Genomic DNA, 18,022 nt, shown 5'->3' with positions numbered 1-18,022 from the left:
TTTTGATATTTTGAAATGCTAGCGTAACGGTGTTTTTTTAAAGAAAATAAACGTTTTATATGTATATAACCGATTCAGGGGAAAAAATAACAGTACAAGGGATAAAGTGAAAAAGAGCAATATGAAAAGCAACTTTCAGTTGGAAGAATCGAAGGATTTGAAAAATCTGTATGTTCTTTTTCCAAATAATATTCGTTCAGCCAACGCGTTAAAGTAAACTCGGTAAAAATAATGGAAAGAAGTTTCAAAGGTAAAAATTGATTCTAGAATCTGCTGTGATTTGAAGAGTAAGCTGTTAGAAAGCCGATTTAAATCTATGAATTTTATAGCGAGCAACAGGATCGATCGATAACGGCCAAGTTTCTTCGTTCCGCGTGCTGCAGGTGCACCTTTGGGTGCAGAATTTATTTCTAACTGTTCTCATACGAACGACTGCTTGGGTAATAAACTCGTGTTGATCTTATAACAGTCGAATTTACGAGCTATTTTATTTCGTTATAAGGGAAATTGAAAAATATCATCTTATAAAGGGAAACGCAAAGGAACAAGATGAATAAACATCTTCGATACTTTCATCTTGTTGATAAATGGCAGATCGATCCGCTCTTAAAGCGTACCCTTTGTACATCGTGTTGGTTGTCTCAATGAGCCTGCGAGCCTTCGATACTTGTTAATTCTGTATCCTCAAAAAGGTCAACGAGGTAGTCCTAGATTCCTCGAGAGTCTCAATAGCGAAGCTTTAAAAGCAGACATCGAACGTCCATTGCTTAAACGACTTAAACAACCGATTAATTCGAACGAAGAAGTAATCTGTCACAAAATTTATGCTTTCATCCAGTTAGCTGAAACAACTTTAAACCCCCTTCTTCGGATTCAAATTAAATTCCACTAACTTGACTTCGAGTCCTTTTACTTAAATTTAAATAACTTGACTAATCCGTTTAAGGATTAACGAGATCCAACGGAAGCCGGATTATTACGATCACGAGTCTCGAATATTTTACTTTACCCCTGCTTTACCCCTTTCTGGTATTTATGCAATTTTATATTTCCATGAACGTAGCTAAGAAACTAGAATTTAAAAACAGCGAGATAGTTGCTTTGCCCTGTAATCCTTAAATTTTCCATAAATGCATAAAAATCCACAACTTAGATGTAACTAAAGTTGCTTGACAAATAGAACCGTTTAACAAAATAATTACACGAAATAAGAACAAATATAGCTTGCAAAGCGATCACGCAGTATGCAAAATTGACCGATCGTTCGCCGTCCAAGAATCAAAGTTTTATGGCCTTTTCTCTTCTATTCTGTCAATCCGCTTACTCGCCGCTTATTCTCAAATAAAATATGCATACTTCGATGCCTGACCGATTTCATGACTTGGTTATATAGCTTGCGTCGACTGTAACGAAGGGAAAAAGTGGCACACGATGGATGAACGTTGTTCTGCGAGAGCGCGTGACGCGATTCGCGTGCGGCAAACCCCTTGGCATTAGGCCGAGCCTGAGACACGTGTGTCACGATATCGTCAAACGCATTCGAAATGCCGCGTCTGGCGCGTTTCTTTATTGTCCAAGCTCGTTTCCATGCAGCCACGCGGTCCGTTACGCAACAATCAATTAAAAGAAAAATTGAACGACAGCGCAGGTGAACACCGCTGCCGCAGTGCTTGCGTAACGTACGCTGTTTCTCCGTCTGTTTCGAGTGGAGAACCGTATTGTTACGAACGAGGGGTGTACGCGGAAAATTAGATTGCTGTTCCCTCGGACTTCACATGCAGATAACGCGTAATCCCATTTTTTTAGAAATGGAGACATTAATTAAAATTTCATAACGTGTTAGAATTCATCGTTCGTTTCGTTTTAATTAAATACTGTTACGAGCAATATATTTTTACGATCGAAATAAAAGACCAGATACTCTATAATTTAAATGGCAAAATTACGGATCTCCTTTTAATCGAATCGTGTTAATCCGCGAACGGGTCAGGACCAAACGATTTAATCGACATTTATTTATTCAATAGTATTCTGCATAAAATATCTTGCAATTTTTAGGTCATCGTAACTGCGAATGACAACTGCACGCAGTGACTAGTTCGGACGTTTAAACGACCGTGGACGTGAATAACACAAGGTCGATGACCTTTTGTAGTCGTTAGATGATCTTGAATATCGATTGCATGATCTCGGTGAACCCATTTGACCTCCAAATGCGTTTCGACGATATAATCTCAATGACCCCACTTAGCTCTCAAATAACCTAGAACTCTGACAATATGATCTCAAGCATCTTTTAGAATTTTCTGATCACCTCAAGCGCTAATGATTTCGACAAAAGCGTTTATCTATGCAAGTATCTTCTGTTCGTTACCCTAATGTTTTCATGGTCGAACGACGTGTTTACGCAATTCTTCAAAAGATATTTTATATCTATGTAAAATCTTGTGCACATGAAAAAAGTAACTTCCACGGCTGTCCAATTTTTCCATCGCGATATTTCTACGCCTTCAACGAAACAGGTGTCCCATTAACCTATTCGTGTGCGTATTACGTGACGCATTCTGCGTAACTACGGTAATTAAACATCGCGCTAAAAGCTATCGCTATGTTGCACAGTGTCCAATATTTTTCGCCGCGCTATAAGAACTTTCTTATAATTTTTGCAAGCAACATGTACATTCGTACGCATTTTCTATTTAATCGATACAATTTCATCAGCGTGCTAAGAGATTTACTTTTCTCTTCTCTTCTCTGATGAATCGGTTACACGACTTCGCTATCTGTATCGAAACGTATACCGGGGGAATTTGGATATTCAAGGAAGACATTATCGCAACGAAATGGTCCTACTGTCCATTTTATTACTTGTATCATCCTATACGTCGAGTTGTAATACTGGTGGATACAGAACCCATAGCAAAATAAGAGAAAACATCAAACCAACAGAACGCAACTCTGACACCGCGTAACACAGGTGTAAAATTGTAAATATGGTAAATATTCGTAAATATTGTAAACACTTGTAAATTACCCTATTTGACACTCCCCCCCCCCCCCCTCAAAGTCACACAGAACCCAAAAAGCAAGCTACCGAAGCGTCCTGTTCCGCAACCAAGTTTTCAGGACAGAAAAAACAAAGACAAAATCACACAGAAGCTCCGCTCCCCCAGCGGCTTAAACCTAATAATCATATTAAACACGAAAAATGTAAAGCGCCGACACACATCATAGCATGGCTACGTCGTACCGTCGCGTATCGGTACTTCTGCCAAAAACATCACTACGAAAATTCACCGTTTATTGTGAACACCAAAAGGTATTTAACAAACTTGTATCTTGGGCTTAATAAACATAAAAAAAAAAAAATATGTCGAGTTGTACGTTACTATTATACATCGTATTGCACATATTACAGGTGCGATTCGTATCGTATATTTGGATAATATCAATAATAATATCAATCAAATATTCATTCGCTCGTTAATTTAATCGCATGAAGAATTTGTTTGTATTGAGGGCGGCATACTTGCGTTCGTTATCAATAACGAAATGTTTTACTTCATAAAGTTTCGTAGAATTATTTGAATAATTAAATTAAGGAGAGAACGATCAAACCGATTTCAACGGATATATTGAGAAAACCTTCGGCTAAAATAACGTACACTCTCATCGGAGCAAAAATCGAACAATTCCGTTTTCATTAAGCAGCAATTTTTCCGAATGTCGCGTGTAATACGTGTTTCCTTTTTCTAATAAAGCAGAAAAATTCTGCTCGCTTTAATAAAGAACAAAGCGCGATATGAAGGTCTGACTTCATTACATAGAATTGTGTTTTAATACGAATTTCTGTGGCATTCGCGAGTAGACATTCTTATAATTAGAATCATTCCGTCGGCTGCCAGTTGAAATTAAATTCAGGATTGAATCCACCAACTTTAATTACATATCGTTCACGTGCGATTAATTGAAATATGTACCTGAACGCGCGTGAGTTTTTTTAATATTTCCTGGTTTCGTGCAAAATGTCAAAAGCAAGATCCTTAGTCGTTAAAAAGTACAATACGCACGCGATAGTAGCGGCACGTACATTACATTTTCCGTATATACTCCACGATTGTAAGATAAATTGAAGAGCTCGTAACAAAAATAACCCTTGTCCGTGTTTGTCTCTTCCCAAAGAAACAAGATACTTGGCATACTTTCGACAAAATACTTGCCATATTGTACACGTGATCGTTGTAGACCGTAGTTACACCATAGATGAAATGTATCTAATTAAATCAGCAATTTAAATCAGAAGTTATGGAACCTTGATAAAGACAATTTTCGTTGAAGTGGTCACCGCTTCTAAGAAAACTCTACATCTGGTCTTTTTTAGATTTCTCAAGCACCGAAGCCATCGACAGCGTGTAGACAAAAGACTGCGACGAGGACAGACCATAAACAGACGACGTTGGCTTGGGGGTTTTCAGTTATTGGGTAACACAGCTAGCGTGCGGATCTGGACCAGCTCAAATTGTATTCTTACTTATAATTACACTTCTATTTAAATATATTTTCTGCCTTACAATTTATCCACCAGTGTTCTCCGTTTACACGTCGAATAACCTCGACAATTTTAGATCCTTCTAATTTTCATCCGATGATAAACGAGCACATGGACTAGTTTTCGCTATATCGATGCCGAAATATCAGGAATAAAAAATAAATTATGGAAATAAATAATAAAAATATTTCTCTAGATGGAACGAACACGGCCACACCAGCGCAGAACAACGCGCAAACGGAACACGCCGGGGGTGATTTTGACAACGCGAGCGTCGGAAGCGGAAATTCGAATCTCAGCACCGGCGCGCTACAGGTAGGAGCAACAAGTAAACAAAATCGAACTCGTACACTTGACGACGTCTACGACGGTAAGATCGTATTACTCTGAACGCAAACTTGTGTATTTGTAGAACATCAGAGAACAAATGGCGGCGTCGTTGGAACGGATGCGAGAGTTGGAGGAACAGGTCAAGGCAATTCCCATGTTACAGGTAAACAGAATAATTTTCATTTCAATCTGAACCGTTTTCCTTGCTGTAAATCTCGTGAATCGCGTTTGTCCTTCTTTCGATAACGTAATCGTGTTCAAATCCCTACGGGAGGAGAGTCGTCCTTTTAATTATCGTAAACTCGTGACTCAACAACGTAATGAACTTTGAAGAAGGTAAGATAATAACTTCGCACGTTGTTCGTTGAACCGACACTCGAGAAATTCACATTTCGTTTAGCGTGTTTTTCTCGACGTTCGTTATAACACGAGTTAATTTCTTTCTTTTCATCGCGATACTTTCGTCAAGGAAATGTAATTACGTGTCGCAAAGTAAATGCTGACTGTTGCAGTGGCACGTTCCGTGCCTCGCGCTTATCGGTAACACAAAACGATTATTCGGAAGCAAAGTTTTCATACAGTAAACATTGAAAAAAAATGTATCGCCGTAACGTCAAAACTAAATTCGTCGATTTAATTTCAATTCCAAGGACAAACGTGTGGAACTAACCTTCTCTTCGCGATCGATCAAACGATCTATCTTCTTCTCTGTCTATGCGATAAAAATAACTTGTTACAGGATCCCTTACGTTTGAATCATTTGACTTTCTAAATTCACCAAACGACTTCGATACATTCTTAAATTTCCAAATTTAAGAATCTTCAAAAATTCACCAAACATTGAACATCTGGACTTTTAAATTCACAGATTTCGAGATCTTGAAAAATTCCTGAAATCTTAAACGTCTAGAAATTTCCAACTTCCAAAGAGTCCGATTTATTAAACCCTGAGAATCTTTGTATCTTGGAAAATTCGCCGAACCTTAGACACCTAAACGCCTCTAAATCTCAAAAGCTTCGCGTTTCCAAAATTCCCTAAACCCCTGTTAAATATATGCAAATCTCTAAGAGTTTAGCAAACTCGAAACACCTGAACCTCCAAAACCCCAAGTGCCTAAATTTCGAAGTATCCAAAATTGATCAAACCCTTGACTCTACACCATGCAAGTAGTTCCCCCGTGTCACTGAAACGCTAAACAGCAGAATCGACATTAGACGGTTACCCGAATGCCGTAACATTTCCCTTTTGACGACGTCTCCAACGCAGGTGCAAGTGTCGGTGCTGAAAGAGGAGAAGCGGAATCTGCTGCGACAAGTGGACGAGCTGAGCAAAACGAGGCAGTACGACGATAGCGTATTGCACAGGCATCGCAGCCAGTCTTTCTCGGAACAACGCGACTCCCAGCGAAATCTGAGGAACACGGCCACTCCAACGAGAGACATGGGAACGATGTGCGGCGTAATGACACGGGACGTCGGTGTTTCGCACCAGCAGGTACGCCGTCGACTTCCGTTTCACGCCGTTTTATCGGCCCCCTCGATCTCCTTTTGTTCTCGCTCTCTTATGTTCCATCGCTTGAGAAACCGTAACACGTTGAGAACGCGGCGTCGAATCAACTTCAACGGACCGAGGTGGAAAATTTGCATATAGCCGATGCTCGGCTACCTTTTAATTGCACTCGCAGCGAAATAGTTAGGCGAATGTTGCTTTATCGGATCTGGTGAGAAAGTATGGGGCTTAAATTCGCCGTTGAAACGCGAGCCCGTCTCTTTTCGGCAGGATGATTCTATGCAATTAATTTCATGCAGTTTCTACTTCTTGGGTTTCTTATGAATATGCGCGAGCCACCTTTCTATTAGCTTGTTACCATTTGCATGAAAGAAAAGTTTTTCGAACGCAACCGTCCGTTTTACTTGATTTTATTCGAGGCGGAATAAATTAATCGGTGAACATAAAGGAGTAATAATAGACGGTAATGCAATGGTTTTTATTCGACGGTTTATTTTATCAAGTCTCCTTTACGAGTTAGCTCTCTCTCTCTCTCTCTCTTTCGGTTGCCTGGCATCTGCTGATTCTAATTACGAGCCCGATATTCCGCTTCCTAATACGCGTTTGTATTTATAGCCGAACGAAAATGGGTCACCGTGCACATTTCGTTTGCATCACACTTTTACGCTGTAATTGAATTAAAGGTTAAGTCGATAAAATCTCCGCGAATTTTCTCATCGTGTCAGATACGTCGCTTACGTAAATCAAAATAAAGTTTGCATCGAAAACTTTGTTAGAAAACTAGCTGCGAACTGGGTAACTAACTTTCGCCGATTAGCTTCCGCGAAATAGTAGTCTAGTATTCTCTAGGCTCTTCGTTCTAAAAGCCAAGGGTAGCATTGTAACTAATCGAATAAAAGAAAGATACGTATTCGCGCATAAGTATCAGGACATCTACTTGTTATATTTATTCATTGACTTGCACAAATTTTATTTCATCTATATATATATGTGTGTATGTGAAGATGACAGAGGAAGAACACAATGAGTGACGTTTAATAATAAAATAATTAGAAAATAAAAGCAGTAGATAGCATTCGATTTGTACCAAGTATCGGGTATCCTAATACTTATGGCAGCGTACGTAGTACGTATACGTAGTAACACGTTGAACTGTCACGTGATCAGGTTCGAACCCGAGACGTCGGCATGATAACGAGCACCCCGATAAAACGATCCTTGCAAAAGAGTCGATTGCAAATCGAAGAAATCGTACCTGAAATTAAAGACCAGAGCACATTGTCCGACGATCGAACGTCGTCGAGCCTTGATAAGCTCTACTCGAGCGATTCCCACGACAGTTGGAGATCGACTTTAACACGTAACCGACGACTGTACGAAGACATAACGTCGGAGGCTAAAATGAGGAATCGTTTGAAGAGGAGCCCACTTCAGATAGAAACGATACCACCTACCAGCCCGAAATTGGCCAGAGATGAAAAGAAATTTCGCGATGTTGCAGTTAACACGAGGAACAAGTTAAAGAATCTTGTATACAGTCGATTTGTGATCGAGGATATAGCACCTGAAATAAAGAAAGAAGCGAAGAAAAGATCGTGTGGAACATCGACAGGGTTAAACATGAAAGACGTTTTAACGAAAGAAGATGTCGCGGTTATCGTGGATGATGCTCTCAGGATTTATAAGAGTACTTTAATTAAAGATACAGTGTCTAGGGGTTGTCAGTGTACCCCAGATCCGGTAAAAATAGTCGAGAAGAAGGATCAGTACATACAGGTGGCGGAACCATTTAAAATGAGAACGAACGTAGGAGTCATGGTAAAACCGAGAGTGTGTGAAATTGGAATCGAGGTTAGAACTGGTCCTGCAACGAGGACCATCGCTGTTGGTCCCGATCCAGTTGCTACTCAGTCGTTATCTTTACATTCGATGAACTCGAGAAGTCATTCGTTTAATTACGGCGATACTCAGCTAAAAAGAAAAACTACAAAATCTGTTAGCGTTATGGTAGATGATTTAGTGAAAACCACGGTAAAGAGTACCGACACTTCCGGTCTAGCGCCTAGAAAACGAGAGTTTGGTACTTCGCCGATAAAAAAGAAATTCACAGACGTCTCGGTCGGAGAGTCGATCAAACCACACATTTCTATCTCATGCGCTGCCAATTATTGCGATAATTGTAAGGAGACTATAAAGAATTTGGCGAAACAAATTGTCAACAACGCGGAAAATAATATGAATCACCAGAACACGAATCTCGTCTCGAGGATACCGAGGCCGTCTCAAATACCGTTGAACAGTACGATAGATTACAGAAGACAATTTAAACGACAGGATACGTATACGAAGATACCTGCAGGTGTGATTAGATATGATTCCGATAACAAGGAACAATATGACAATCGGTTAGTAACTCGTTTAAGGATAATATCCCCGTTATTTTTCTCTCGTCTCTATTATGTTAATTACTCTTCTCAATGAAACACGATGATAAATCTTATTATTTAGATACTTAAAACCTTATGTAGATTAGAAATTGGTAATGTGTAATCGTTATTAATTCATTTGAATTACATATTAAGATTTATTTTTCCAAAAAATTATCTTATAAGATCGTTCGATGTCTGTCGATATAAGCACTAGAAAATGTTACGTACGCCATCTATAGGGTGGAAAGTTCAGATTAAGGGTAGTTCGGTAAAAAAGGTAGTAAAGAAGTTGGCACCATGGAGAATCAATCTATCGTATAGTCAGTGACAATCAAGTGCATATCAAGGATTTGTTGGTTTTTTCGAACTCCATGGTTGCGCGTCCTATGCGTCATAAGTATTTTCACGGAGCAGAGCGCAGAGGTCAAATCGTAAATAACGTCGTAGAGGTCAGTGACAGAAAAAAGTGCACTTAAAATCATTGCGATTTCGCTATGGTGAATAAGTAAATCGTGTATCCGATCTCAACAAATCGATGCTGCAACAGCAGCAACAACAACACACTACCCGTTTAGTTAACGATACCGAACTCACCGAAATAAATTCTGCTTGTTTCGTTGAGAAAGGGTAATTGATTTCTTTTTAATCACTTTATTTTATTTAATCCTCTCCAATAAAAAAAAACGTATATTATATATTTTATACATTTTACATATTATATATTATATGTTTATTATATTTTATATATTTTTATATTTACATTTCTCCATACTTTTTATAGTATCCAACAATTGCAAGGAGAGAAAAGAAAAGATGATAAATCAGAAGAAATATATAATACAGAAAAACAAGCAGATAGTGAAGAAAAACACGAACTTCCAGAATCTGCATTGTTCCAACCTATACAAGAAAAACCCAGGAAGAAAGTTGAACCATCGAAAGAGATGCAGGCCGCCATGAAGGTTCTTAACGACAGCTTTAAAAAATCTCCTAGTAAAAATATCTCTCATCAAATGAAAAATGCTATTAATATCATCCAACAAGAATGGTTCAAAGTTTCAAGTACAGTAAATGCCAATCCCTTAGAAGTTGAAGATTATCTAGATTGTTTTGAAGAATGTTCAAGTACTTTATTGGAGTATATTGTTAATATGACTGACTCAAGTGGGAACACCGCAATGCATTATGCAGTATCTCATGGAAATTTTGATGTTGTATCTATACTTCTTGATTCAAAAGTTTGCGATATTAACAAAGCAAATGTGGCCGGATACACGGCTGTGATGTTGGCGGCTCTTGCTGAAGTCAGAAATTCCACTCATGCTTCAGTGGCTAACAGGTTATTCCAGCTTGCAGATGTTAATATTCGAGCAAAATTAGTGAGTACTTTAAGTAATGACTTTAGTATGATTTTACTTTGTGCCTTTTTTTTTGTATACTTAAAATTTGTAATATTTTTCAGCATGGTCAAACTGCCTTGATGTTGGCAGTATCTCATGGTCGCAAAGACATGACACAGTTACTTCTGGATGCTGGAGCAGCGGTTAACATTCAAGATGAAGATGGCAGTACAGCTTTAATGTGTGCCGCGGAACATGGGCACACGGACATCGTACGATTGTTACTTGCGCATCCAGACTGTGATCCATCGATCGTTGATATAGATGGTAGTTCCGCTCTAAAAATCGCGTTAGAAGCAGGCAATCGAGATATCGGTGTATTACTCTATGCACACGAGCGCGTGAATAGAGGAACAAGTCCATATTCATCGATGAGACGTAGTAGAAGAGGTTCCAAACCAACAACACCTACCGGCCCTTCCCCTTCAGCTCCCGTAAGCCCAGCTCCATCCCGGCGAATTCATTCTTCAACAGTTTCCTTAAACACCTCAAAATATTCTGCTAAATAATTTACAATATTCGAAGACTTTTTTTATTGATATTTAACGTACTAGTAAATAATTTGAATTATAATCGCATCATACAAGTAAGCAATAATACAATCGGCGTTCTGTGTTTCCTATATTTATTGCTAACGTGTTTTAGTATTTATCGTCGATTTATAATATTTTAGGATTTTAATTTTTTAAGATGAAACAATCATGTTCTTGCCTAATCATTCATCAGTCTCAGCGCAAACATTTAATTTAAGATGTGTATTTAACTGCTCAACTTTGTATACAATTATTCAAAAAAGGTTTGAGGATGTTTTGTAAAGTTAGTCCATAGAAAAGGTATCTGTGAAACGTGTTGTTTCATATCGTTAGTAGATAGGAGGGATTTGTATAAAATTTGAAACTTCTTTCTAGGTGCTATCAGAGTAAAAGATGAATCCATTTTCATTGTTAATAAATTTTATACGATGTCACGATGACTAAATGGTTAACTTCAAAATTCAATTTTTACATTTTTAGAAACCATGTGTGAAAGTACAAAAAAATTTCTTATATATAAATACGAGCCCACACAGGGAAAGAATTAAGTACGTAATGTCTTCCAACATCCTGTGGCATTGAACATTCCAAAAAAAAAAAGAACGAATCAACAAACAATCCGAATTTCTTGTCGCAGAAAGTTTTTCTTATATCTACTCTATAACATATTTTGTAACTGTCAGGCCTAATTTCCGTTAAATTCTGGGGATCAAACTATCAGTAGAATAATTATGTACTGATACACATAGAGGAAAACGATACAATATGTGTAATGATTATATGGTGCACAAATACGAGATTTCTAATTCCCGTGACTATAATGTTGAATTTATATACGGAGAAATTTGTAGAACCTATTGGTGATCGTTCGATGTTGAAGTAGAAATGTTATAGATGTGAAAGTATAAATATAGCATCCGTACATAACAACAAAATATCGGAGGGCATACGAGGAAAATTTACTAAGTTTAATAGTTGTTGAAATTATTTCAGGATACAGTATATATATATATATACATATACATATATATTATATATTATATTATATAGAACAAAATACAAAAGATGTAATTTCATTTCATTCCTCGTTTATCTGTGTTACCCTCGTGTTAGGAATTGGATGTATAAGAATAATCTTAACGTTGAACGTATTCTTACATAGGGTTGTGAATATCTAGAAATAACGAACGTATTTAAGTTCAACATCAAAGATTTAGGTTTAACGCTATAATGAGTATTCCTATCGTTAAGGATTTATATTAACGTTAAGTGACGACTATGTATCAAAGATAGTACTGAATCAAGTAATAGACTCGTAGGAATCTAGAAATTAGATAACTACTTTTCATTGTTTGTGCCTTTATATTTAACATAATATTGTAATTGATAATAAAATCGAGAAGAAACAACATAAGATAATTGTATGATACTACAATTTACCAAAAATTAATGTAAACAATACATTATGAATTAATCGAAATCCTCACTTTATCTTATAAACTTATATGAAACCCTTAACCATCATAAATGTACTAATGATAATAAAAAGCAAATTTTGGTAAAGTTTAATGTCCCATGATCAGCAAAGAATATTTTATCGATAAAATATAAATTGGATCAATTTAATATACATATACGTTATTAGAAGTTCAGCATTTCGATAGTAATAGTCCTTTTTCAAATAGAAATATATTCTCATAAAAACTATACATTGATCCCAACATTATTTATTTCAAAACCGTAATTTTAAATAATACAATCATATATATTTGATTGTTAATAGTTTGAACACTTTACATCATATTTGAAATCCGAGTTAAAGTAGGTTAAAGTTTCGAACTTCGAAGTTGGCAACCCTGATTGATAATGATGATCAGTGCTGATTACATATCATGATCATGACCGTAACGTGACGTTGACATACATACGTCATATGTACATACATCACCACTCACTACGTTTAACGTATACATATGTGTATAACGTACGTTATTTGATCGCTTCCTTGACAGTTCTTTTCGCATGGTTTGTAATTGTGTTTTAACATAATCAATATGTATGAAAACAGTTTAAATATTTTTATCAATTTCGTGGATATATAATATAAATTAAAACAAACAATTTGTTGTAATATTGCATATGACACGTTAATTTCTAATTCAAACTTTATGTGAATTAAAAATACAAATTTCAACGTAAAACTCATGTTTATGTGTGTTTCAATATTTTATCAAATTATTTAAAAATAGAAAAAAGTTGTAATAAAAGAAACGATAGATATTTTACAAATATTAAGTAATATTTATAATTAAAATATCAGTTGTTTGTTTAATTTATGTCTTACTGTATTAATATTTTGTAACACGTTTATTGTTTAGATTCACTATAATTTTTTCCTGCAAAAGTACATTAATTAACCGCCAAAATTGAGAATAAAATGCGAAGGACTCATTCAAGTAGGTTAACCTATGTTCAAAGTTCAATATAATGTTTAATTGTTATAACTTAATATGATTTGTATTTTATGATAGATTATGCCTATGAACCATTACCAACTACATCGAACGATGCAGAGTTGGAAGATGAGAATGAAAGAATGACAGATCATTTGAAAGACAAAATTCATGCCCTAAAGTCACTGTCGATTGACATTGGAAATGAAGTGGAATATCAGGATAAAATGCTCCGTGGAATGGTGAATAACACATTAGTGTAGATAAAAATCTACTGAGTATATATAGAAAATAGAAGTATATAGAAGAAACTTTTTGTTATCAGGATGAAGATGTTGAAAGGACAAGTGGTTCATTAACAAACGCAGTTGCACGTGTATTACGTTTATCTAAAGGAAGTCATACTTACTACATCTTATATTTAATGTTGTTTTCCATATTTGTCTTTTTCATATTATGGGTAACAGTGAAATTCTTTTAACTAGAACATTGTAATGTCATAGGGGTATTCAAAAACAGGATTCATTCCCATGAAGTGTTTTATTATACACATGTTTATAATAATTTCCAAGTATAACATTTAATATTTGTGTATAAGAAATAACATTTTAAACCTATTTCAATAAGCTGTACAGTTAAACTTTAGCCGAATTCTATGTATAAAAAATTTTATCCTAATATTACACTTACATATACAGGATGTCAAAAAATTATTTGTCATAGTTTTTGGAGGTGATTTTTTTACCTTTGGAAAAGTGAATATCTGTTGGTTGTTGAAAACTAATGGAATTTTCACATTTTTTTCAGACAAATGGTTAAGTTGTGATCCGTGGTTCCTATGTGACTTTCGTTCTTCGTGATGCAATAAAAAATGAATTTAACCTTGAAAATCAGGTTAATTTTGCGGTTCACTTTTTTAACAGATCTCCACCGACCCGAAAATGTAGTCACCTTCCAAAACCATGACAAATAATTTTTTGATATCTTGTACATAAATTAAATAATCTATAAGAATGATCAAAAATATTTTTTATGTTAAGATAAAACGTATATATAGGTGTATACATATATATATATATATGTATATATATACATATTTAAATTTTTTAATGCGAAATAAAGATAATTGTATATCCGAAATTTTCGTCGAGTGATGTTTGAAGATTGGCGGCAATGAACTGCAACTAGATAGTAAATGGTAACCTGTTATAACCTGACTATCGAGTAGTATTTACGTGTAAGATATTTGGCTATACATGGTACTAAGTAATAACTTTATATCAAAATAAAACAAATAATTTATGAAAATGAAGCTAAAAAATTTACGAATAAATCCTTTGAGTCGAGTTCAACGAGGGAAAGAGGAAGGAGAACCAAGTACTTCAGAACACAAAACATCAGAGGTTATTTTGCCATCTGACAGCAACTTTAATCACATAAAATGCAAGGCAGTTCGACATCAAAAATGTCTGAAGTTAATGAAAGAGAAAGCAAAGGCCAAAAAAGAAGCCAAGAAGAAAAGAATTCAAGAAGGTGGTCCAAAACAAGTACCACATACTCTTGAGAGCTTAAGGGAGAAAGATGAAACTACTGTTTCTGGTGATATTGATGATGAAGAGAATGCAGAGCTTAAAGTTGATTTTGAACATGATGAATTTGCTCCTTTTTATAAGCATGCTTACGAACCTAAAGTTTTGATTAGCTTTTGTGACAATCCGACAAGAAAAACCAGAATTTTTGGCAGAGAATTAACAAGAATAATACCGAATTCTATCTCTTTATATAGAAACCGTTCTGGAGTAAAAAAGATGGTAAAAAGTGCTATAGCGAAGAATTTCACTGATATTGTAATTGTTAATGAAGATCAATGCAAACCAAGTATCCTTTGTATACATCTGTAACTGAATTATTTAGAACAATTTTGTATTATTTGTATATTTAATGTTTTCCTTATAAGTTTTCTTAGATGGTTTGTTAGTTATTCATTTACCTGATGGACCAACAGCACATTTTAAACTTAGCAATGTTAAATTAACAGTAGATTTAAAACGTAGTCACAAAGAAATTTCTGAACATAGACCAGAAGTTATTTTAAATAATTTCACTACTCGCTTAGGTTGTACAATTGGTAGAATGTTAGGGGCACTGTTTCATTATGAACCTGAATTTAAGGGCAGGAGAGTGGTAACATTCCATAATCAAAGAGACTATATATTTTTCAGGCATCATAGGTATAATAATTTAGTCTTTATTGTGGTAGAATGCTTAATGAACATACAATTACACAAGTGATATTACAGATATCAATTTGACATGGAAAGGAATAAACCCAGATTGAGAGAGTTAGGACCTCGATTTACCCTAAAATTGCAGTCACTGCAACATGGAACATTTGACAGCAAATATGGAGAATACGAATGGATTATACAAGGAAAAAGACATGATATGGAAACGAGCAGAAGAAAATTCTTCTTATAAAGTTTATTTAATAAACTAAATAAAAGCTCTTTTATAAGAAATATAAAAATTTCCTTTTATTAAACTCTTACAAAATGTGAACTTGTAGATATAAAATACAGATATTTAAATTTATCTTTTAACACGAGTTAATAAGAATACCTTATTTCTTTTTGCGCATCATGTGTTTAATAGCTTTCGGTTTAAATTGTTCATAGGGTATATCTGTTCGTTTTAAGACATAAACTGCAGCTTGGAGACCACCTATATTTACACCCAAGGTTTTTGTTACATAGAACAAATCTCCAGCTGCTTGTAAAGCCTGTAACAAAGAAAACAACCTCAATCGTAATTCTACAAAAATCTGATTTCAAAATTTTAATAGCGTACCATACTAAGGCTGCGCCTGTCGTAAGTGAGTAAAACACTCCGACCTCTTAAGGGTTTCATAATTCGTCCTAACTCTATCAAGAATTGCTTATAAAGTATTCTATTGTCCATCATTCGTCCACTCCTTTTACCAAATGGCTATAAGGATTATTTGATAAAATAAATAAATAGGGTAACGTATAATAAAAATGTTATAATATTTAAATACTTCATCTAATACCATATCTGTAACAATAATATCAACAAAGGAATCTTTAAAAGGTAATTGTGAAACATTCCAATGTAGTAAGTCAATTTTACATTTAGAGGAAGATGCCTCTATGTTAGATTTTGTGTTATGTACAGCTTTTGGATGATTGTCCCCTCCAATAATATAAGATTGGGAATATACTAAAGCTGCCTGTAATTTTCAATATTAATAATTTTTATCTTTAACATAATATATTACGTTATATTGAAATACAAATGTATCTGTATTACCTCAATTGGGATGGAACCACTACCACACATTGGGTCAATTATTATGTCTCCTGGATTAGGATGAGCTAATCTTAACAAATTATAACATACAGTTGCTCTAAGAGTAGTTGGTCCAAAACACATGATATTCCTATGATGCTTAGATTCATGTGTAATACGTAACTGTGTTATCAATTCATCTATTCACGATATAATACATATTATCCTCTACAAGAAAAAACAACCACATATTAATTTATTTCACTTACTGTCAATTACTTTACAAACTACTTCTAAATAATATGTCGATAGATCCACAAGCCACAGATATTTATCTTGCAATTCTCCTCCAATAGCTCTGGCAACCTCTGCCGATTCAAATGTATGTTTTCCAGTTCTTTCACACGTTACTCTATATCTTAATATTTCATCTTCCTTAGTGTCAGATGGATCTTGCCCTCTTTTTCTTCCTTTAACTGTGATTGGTGTAACAGTTGTGTTACAAAGCTTACGATCTTTTTCTGCTACATTATATTCATCAGTAGTTGGATATATTTTCCCTTGAAAACCAGTAATACTTTTCCAAGCGTTCAAAGCTTTTTCTAATTTCATATCATTATGCACAGCATCTTTAAATAATTGTAAATCAGCTTCTTTACTGTTTCCTGAGAATTCAAATTTTCTAACATCTGCGACAATATAAACATTGTCTATTGATCTCATCTCTTGTACCTAAAATTACAACTCAAATAAAATAATATTATTAATTCGCTTTCTGTACAATAATAATTTTACTTCACAGAAATAAATTTACATATTAAAAACGTCAGCTCTAAAGTAAACAAAAAATAATAGTACTTGTGCGAATTGACTCCAATATACATTAAAATAAATCTTGCCGCGTTCCTTAACAATCTTAACATTTTTATCTAATTTCTCTTTGCATTCATCCACTGCTTGCCATTCGAAACCTAAAATTAGACGATTTATAGGTTACTCTAAGTAACCACGTGCCTTTAATCTTATTAATTAGGGAACATTTAGCTACCTGTATCTATTGTCGTTGCTATTATAAAAACATTATCGTTCTCTAATGATTCTATGAAAAGCTTTCGTAAATTCGATTCGTTGTCCTCATTCATGTCAAATTTTGTACTTTACATGTAAATTATATTATGCTTCATGAACACGTGATTATACACGTGACTAATATCAAACTAGCACCACGTGTCCCACTAATCAGATAAACTGCACTTAATTATAAATCTATAATATTAATTATAGATCAAATTAAATGATTATTATATTCTATTTACTTCTCATGCAATCTTTTACTGCTTATATTTTTACTTTACATAAAAATTAATTTTAATATAAAACAGAGCGTTTTAATGTTCTTTATAATTATTTGATATTATTAGAACATTAAAGCATTCCATGAACGCGAAAATCTATGTACCTCGAGATTTTAATACGCGAGTGAAAGGTAGCTAAAATCGCGCGGTTACGAAG

At 34.9% G+C, this 18,022-nt stretch overlaps 4 protein-coding genes across 9 annotated transcripts in view; 3 read left to right on the top strand and 1 right to left on the bottom strand.

The window, feature by feature from the left end:
* The window catches only part of LOC117206852 (KN motif and ankyrin repeat domain-containing protein 2), a 67,882-nt gene extending 55,696 nt beyond the window's left edge, over positions 1-12,186 (top strand). For all 5 annotated transcript variants that reach the window (XM_033446572.1, XM_033446573.1, XM_033446575.1 and 2 more), the window contains 6 exons: positions 4,746-4,864; positions 4,962-5,042; positions 6,147-6,374; positions 7,557-8,794; positions 9,600-10,197; positions 10,281-12,186. In XM_033446572.1, coding sequence (XP_033302463.1) covers positions 4,746-4,864; positions 4,962-5,042; positions 6,147-6,374; positions 7,557-8,794; positions 9,600-10,197; positions 10,281-10,727 — 2,711 coding nt within the window. In that variant the 3' untranslated portion in view covers positions 10,728-12,186. The remainder of the gene's footprint in view (positions 1-4,745; positions 4,865-4,961; positions 5,043-6,146; positions 6,375-7,556; positions 8,795-9,599; positions 10,198-10,280) is intronic.
* A 482-nt stretch (positions 12,187-12,668) lies between these two features.
* LOC117206855 (BET1 homolog) lies at positions 12,669-13,856 on the top strand. Its single transcript, XM_033446580.1, has 4 exons — positions 12,669-12,776; positions 13,130-13,207; positions 13,283-13,446; positions 13,530-13,856. Exons 2-4 carry the CDS (start codon positions 13,189-13,191, stop codon positions 13,683-13,685), a joined length of 339 nt encoding a protein of 112 aa, XP_033302471.1. The 5' UTR covers positions 12,669-12,776; positions 13,130-13,188; the 3' UTR covers positions 13,686-13,856.
* A 434-nt stretch (positions 13,857-14,290) lies between these two features.
* On the top strand, positions 14,291-15,796 carry LOC117206854 (probable ribosome production factor 1). Its single transcript, XM_033446579.1, has 3 exons — positions 14,291-15,082; positions 15,171-15,435; positions 15,505-15,796. Exons 1-3 carry the CDS (start codon positions 14,506-14,508, stop codon positions 15,680-15,682), a joined length of 1,020 nt encoding a protein of 339 aa, XP_033302470.1. The 5' UTR covers positions 14,291-14,505; the 3' UTR covers positions 15,683-15,796.
* Positions 15,793-17,728, bottom strand: LOC117206853 (THUMP domain-containing protein 3-like). Of its 2 annotated transcripts, XM_033446578.1 has the most exons (8): positions 17,559-17,728; positions 17,369-17,481; positions 16,780-17,242; positions 16,532-16,710; positions 16,352-16,451; positions 16,272-16,276; positions 16,052-16,189; positions 15,793-15,983 (listed from the first exon to the last, which is right to left on the bottom strand). In XM_033446578.1, exons 1-8 carry the CDS (start codon positions 17,650-17,652, stop codon positions 15,825-15,827), a joined length of 1,251 nt encoding a protein of 416 aa, XP_033302469.1. In that variant the 5' UTR covers positions 17,653-17,728; the 3' UTR covers positions 15,793-15,824. The 2 variants fall into 2 exon arrangements, with proteins under 2 accessions (XP_033302469.1, XP_033302468.1); XM_033446577.1 differs by having other exon boundaries at positions 15,809-15,983; positions 16,272-16,451; positions 17,559-17,727.
* Positions 17,729-18,022: the final 294 nt, after the last annotated feature.

The sequence above is a fragment of the Bombus bifarius genome, unplaced genomic scaffold (assembly GCF_011952205.1).
Source record: "Bombus bifarius isolate JDL3187 unplaced genomic scaffold, Bbif_JDL3187 scf7180000008008, whole genome shotgun sequence".
Taxonomy (NCBI): Eukaryota; Metazoa; Arthropoda; class Insecta; order Hymenoptera; family Apidae; genus Bombus; species Bombus bifarius.
This window is presented reverse-complemented; position numbering and strand designations above follow the sequence as displayed.

Bases quoted from the DNA above. Each gene is read 5' to 3' on its own strand.
- LOC117206855 (XM_033446580.1), top strand. The intron at 13,447-13,529 runs GTGAATAACACA...TTTTGTTATCAG, and splicing joins ATAAAATGCTCCGTGGAATG to GATGAAGATGTTGAAAGGAC.
- LOC117206854 (XM_033446579.1), top strand. From the start codon at position 14,506: ATGAAAATGAAGCTAAAAAATTTACGAATAAATCCTTTGAGTCGAGTT. The intron at 15,083-15,170 runs GTATCCTTTGTA...AAGTTTTCTTAG, and splicing joins TGAAGATCAATGCAAACCAA to ATGGTTTGTTAGTTATTCAT. The intron at 15,436-15,504 runs GTATAATAATTT...GTGATATTACAG, and splicing joins ATATTTTTCAGGCATCATAG to ATATCAATTTGACATGGAAA.
- LOC117206853 (XM_033446577.1), bottom strand. From the start codon at position 17,652: ATGAATGAGGACAACGAATCGAATTTACGAAAGCTTTTCATAGAATCA. The intron at 17,482-17,558 runs GTAGCTAAATGT...GTCTAATTTTAG, and splicing joins AGCAACGACAATAGATACAG to GTTTCGAATGGCAAGCAGTG. The intron at 16,190-16,271 runs GTATTAGATGAA...TAATCCTTATAG, and splicing joins ATATTATTGTTACAGATATG to CCATTTGGTAAAAGGAGTGG.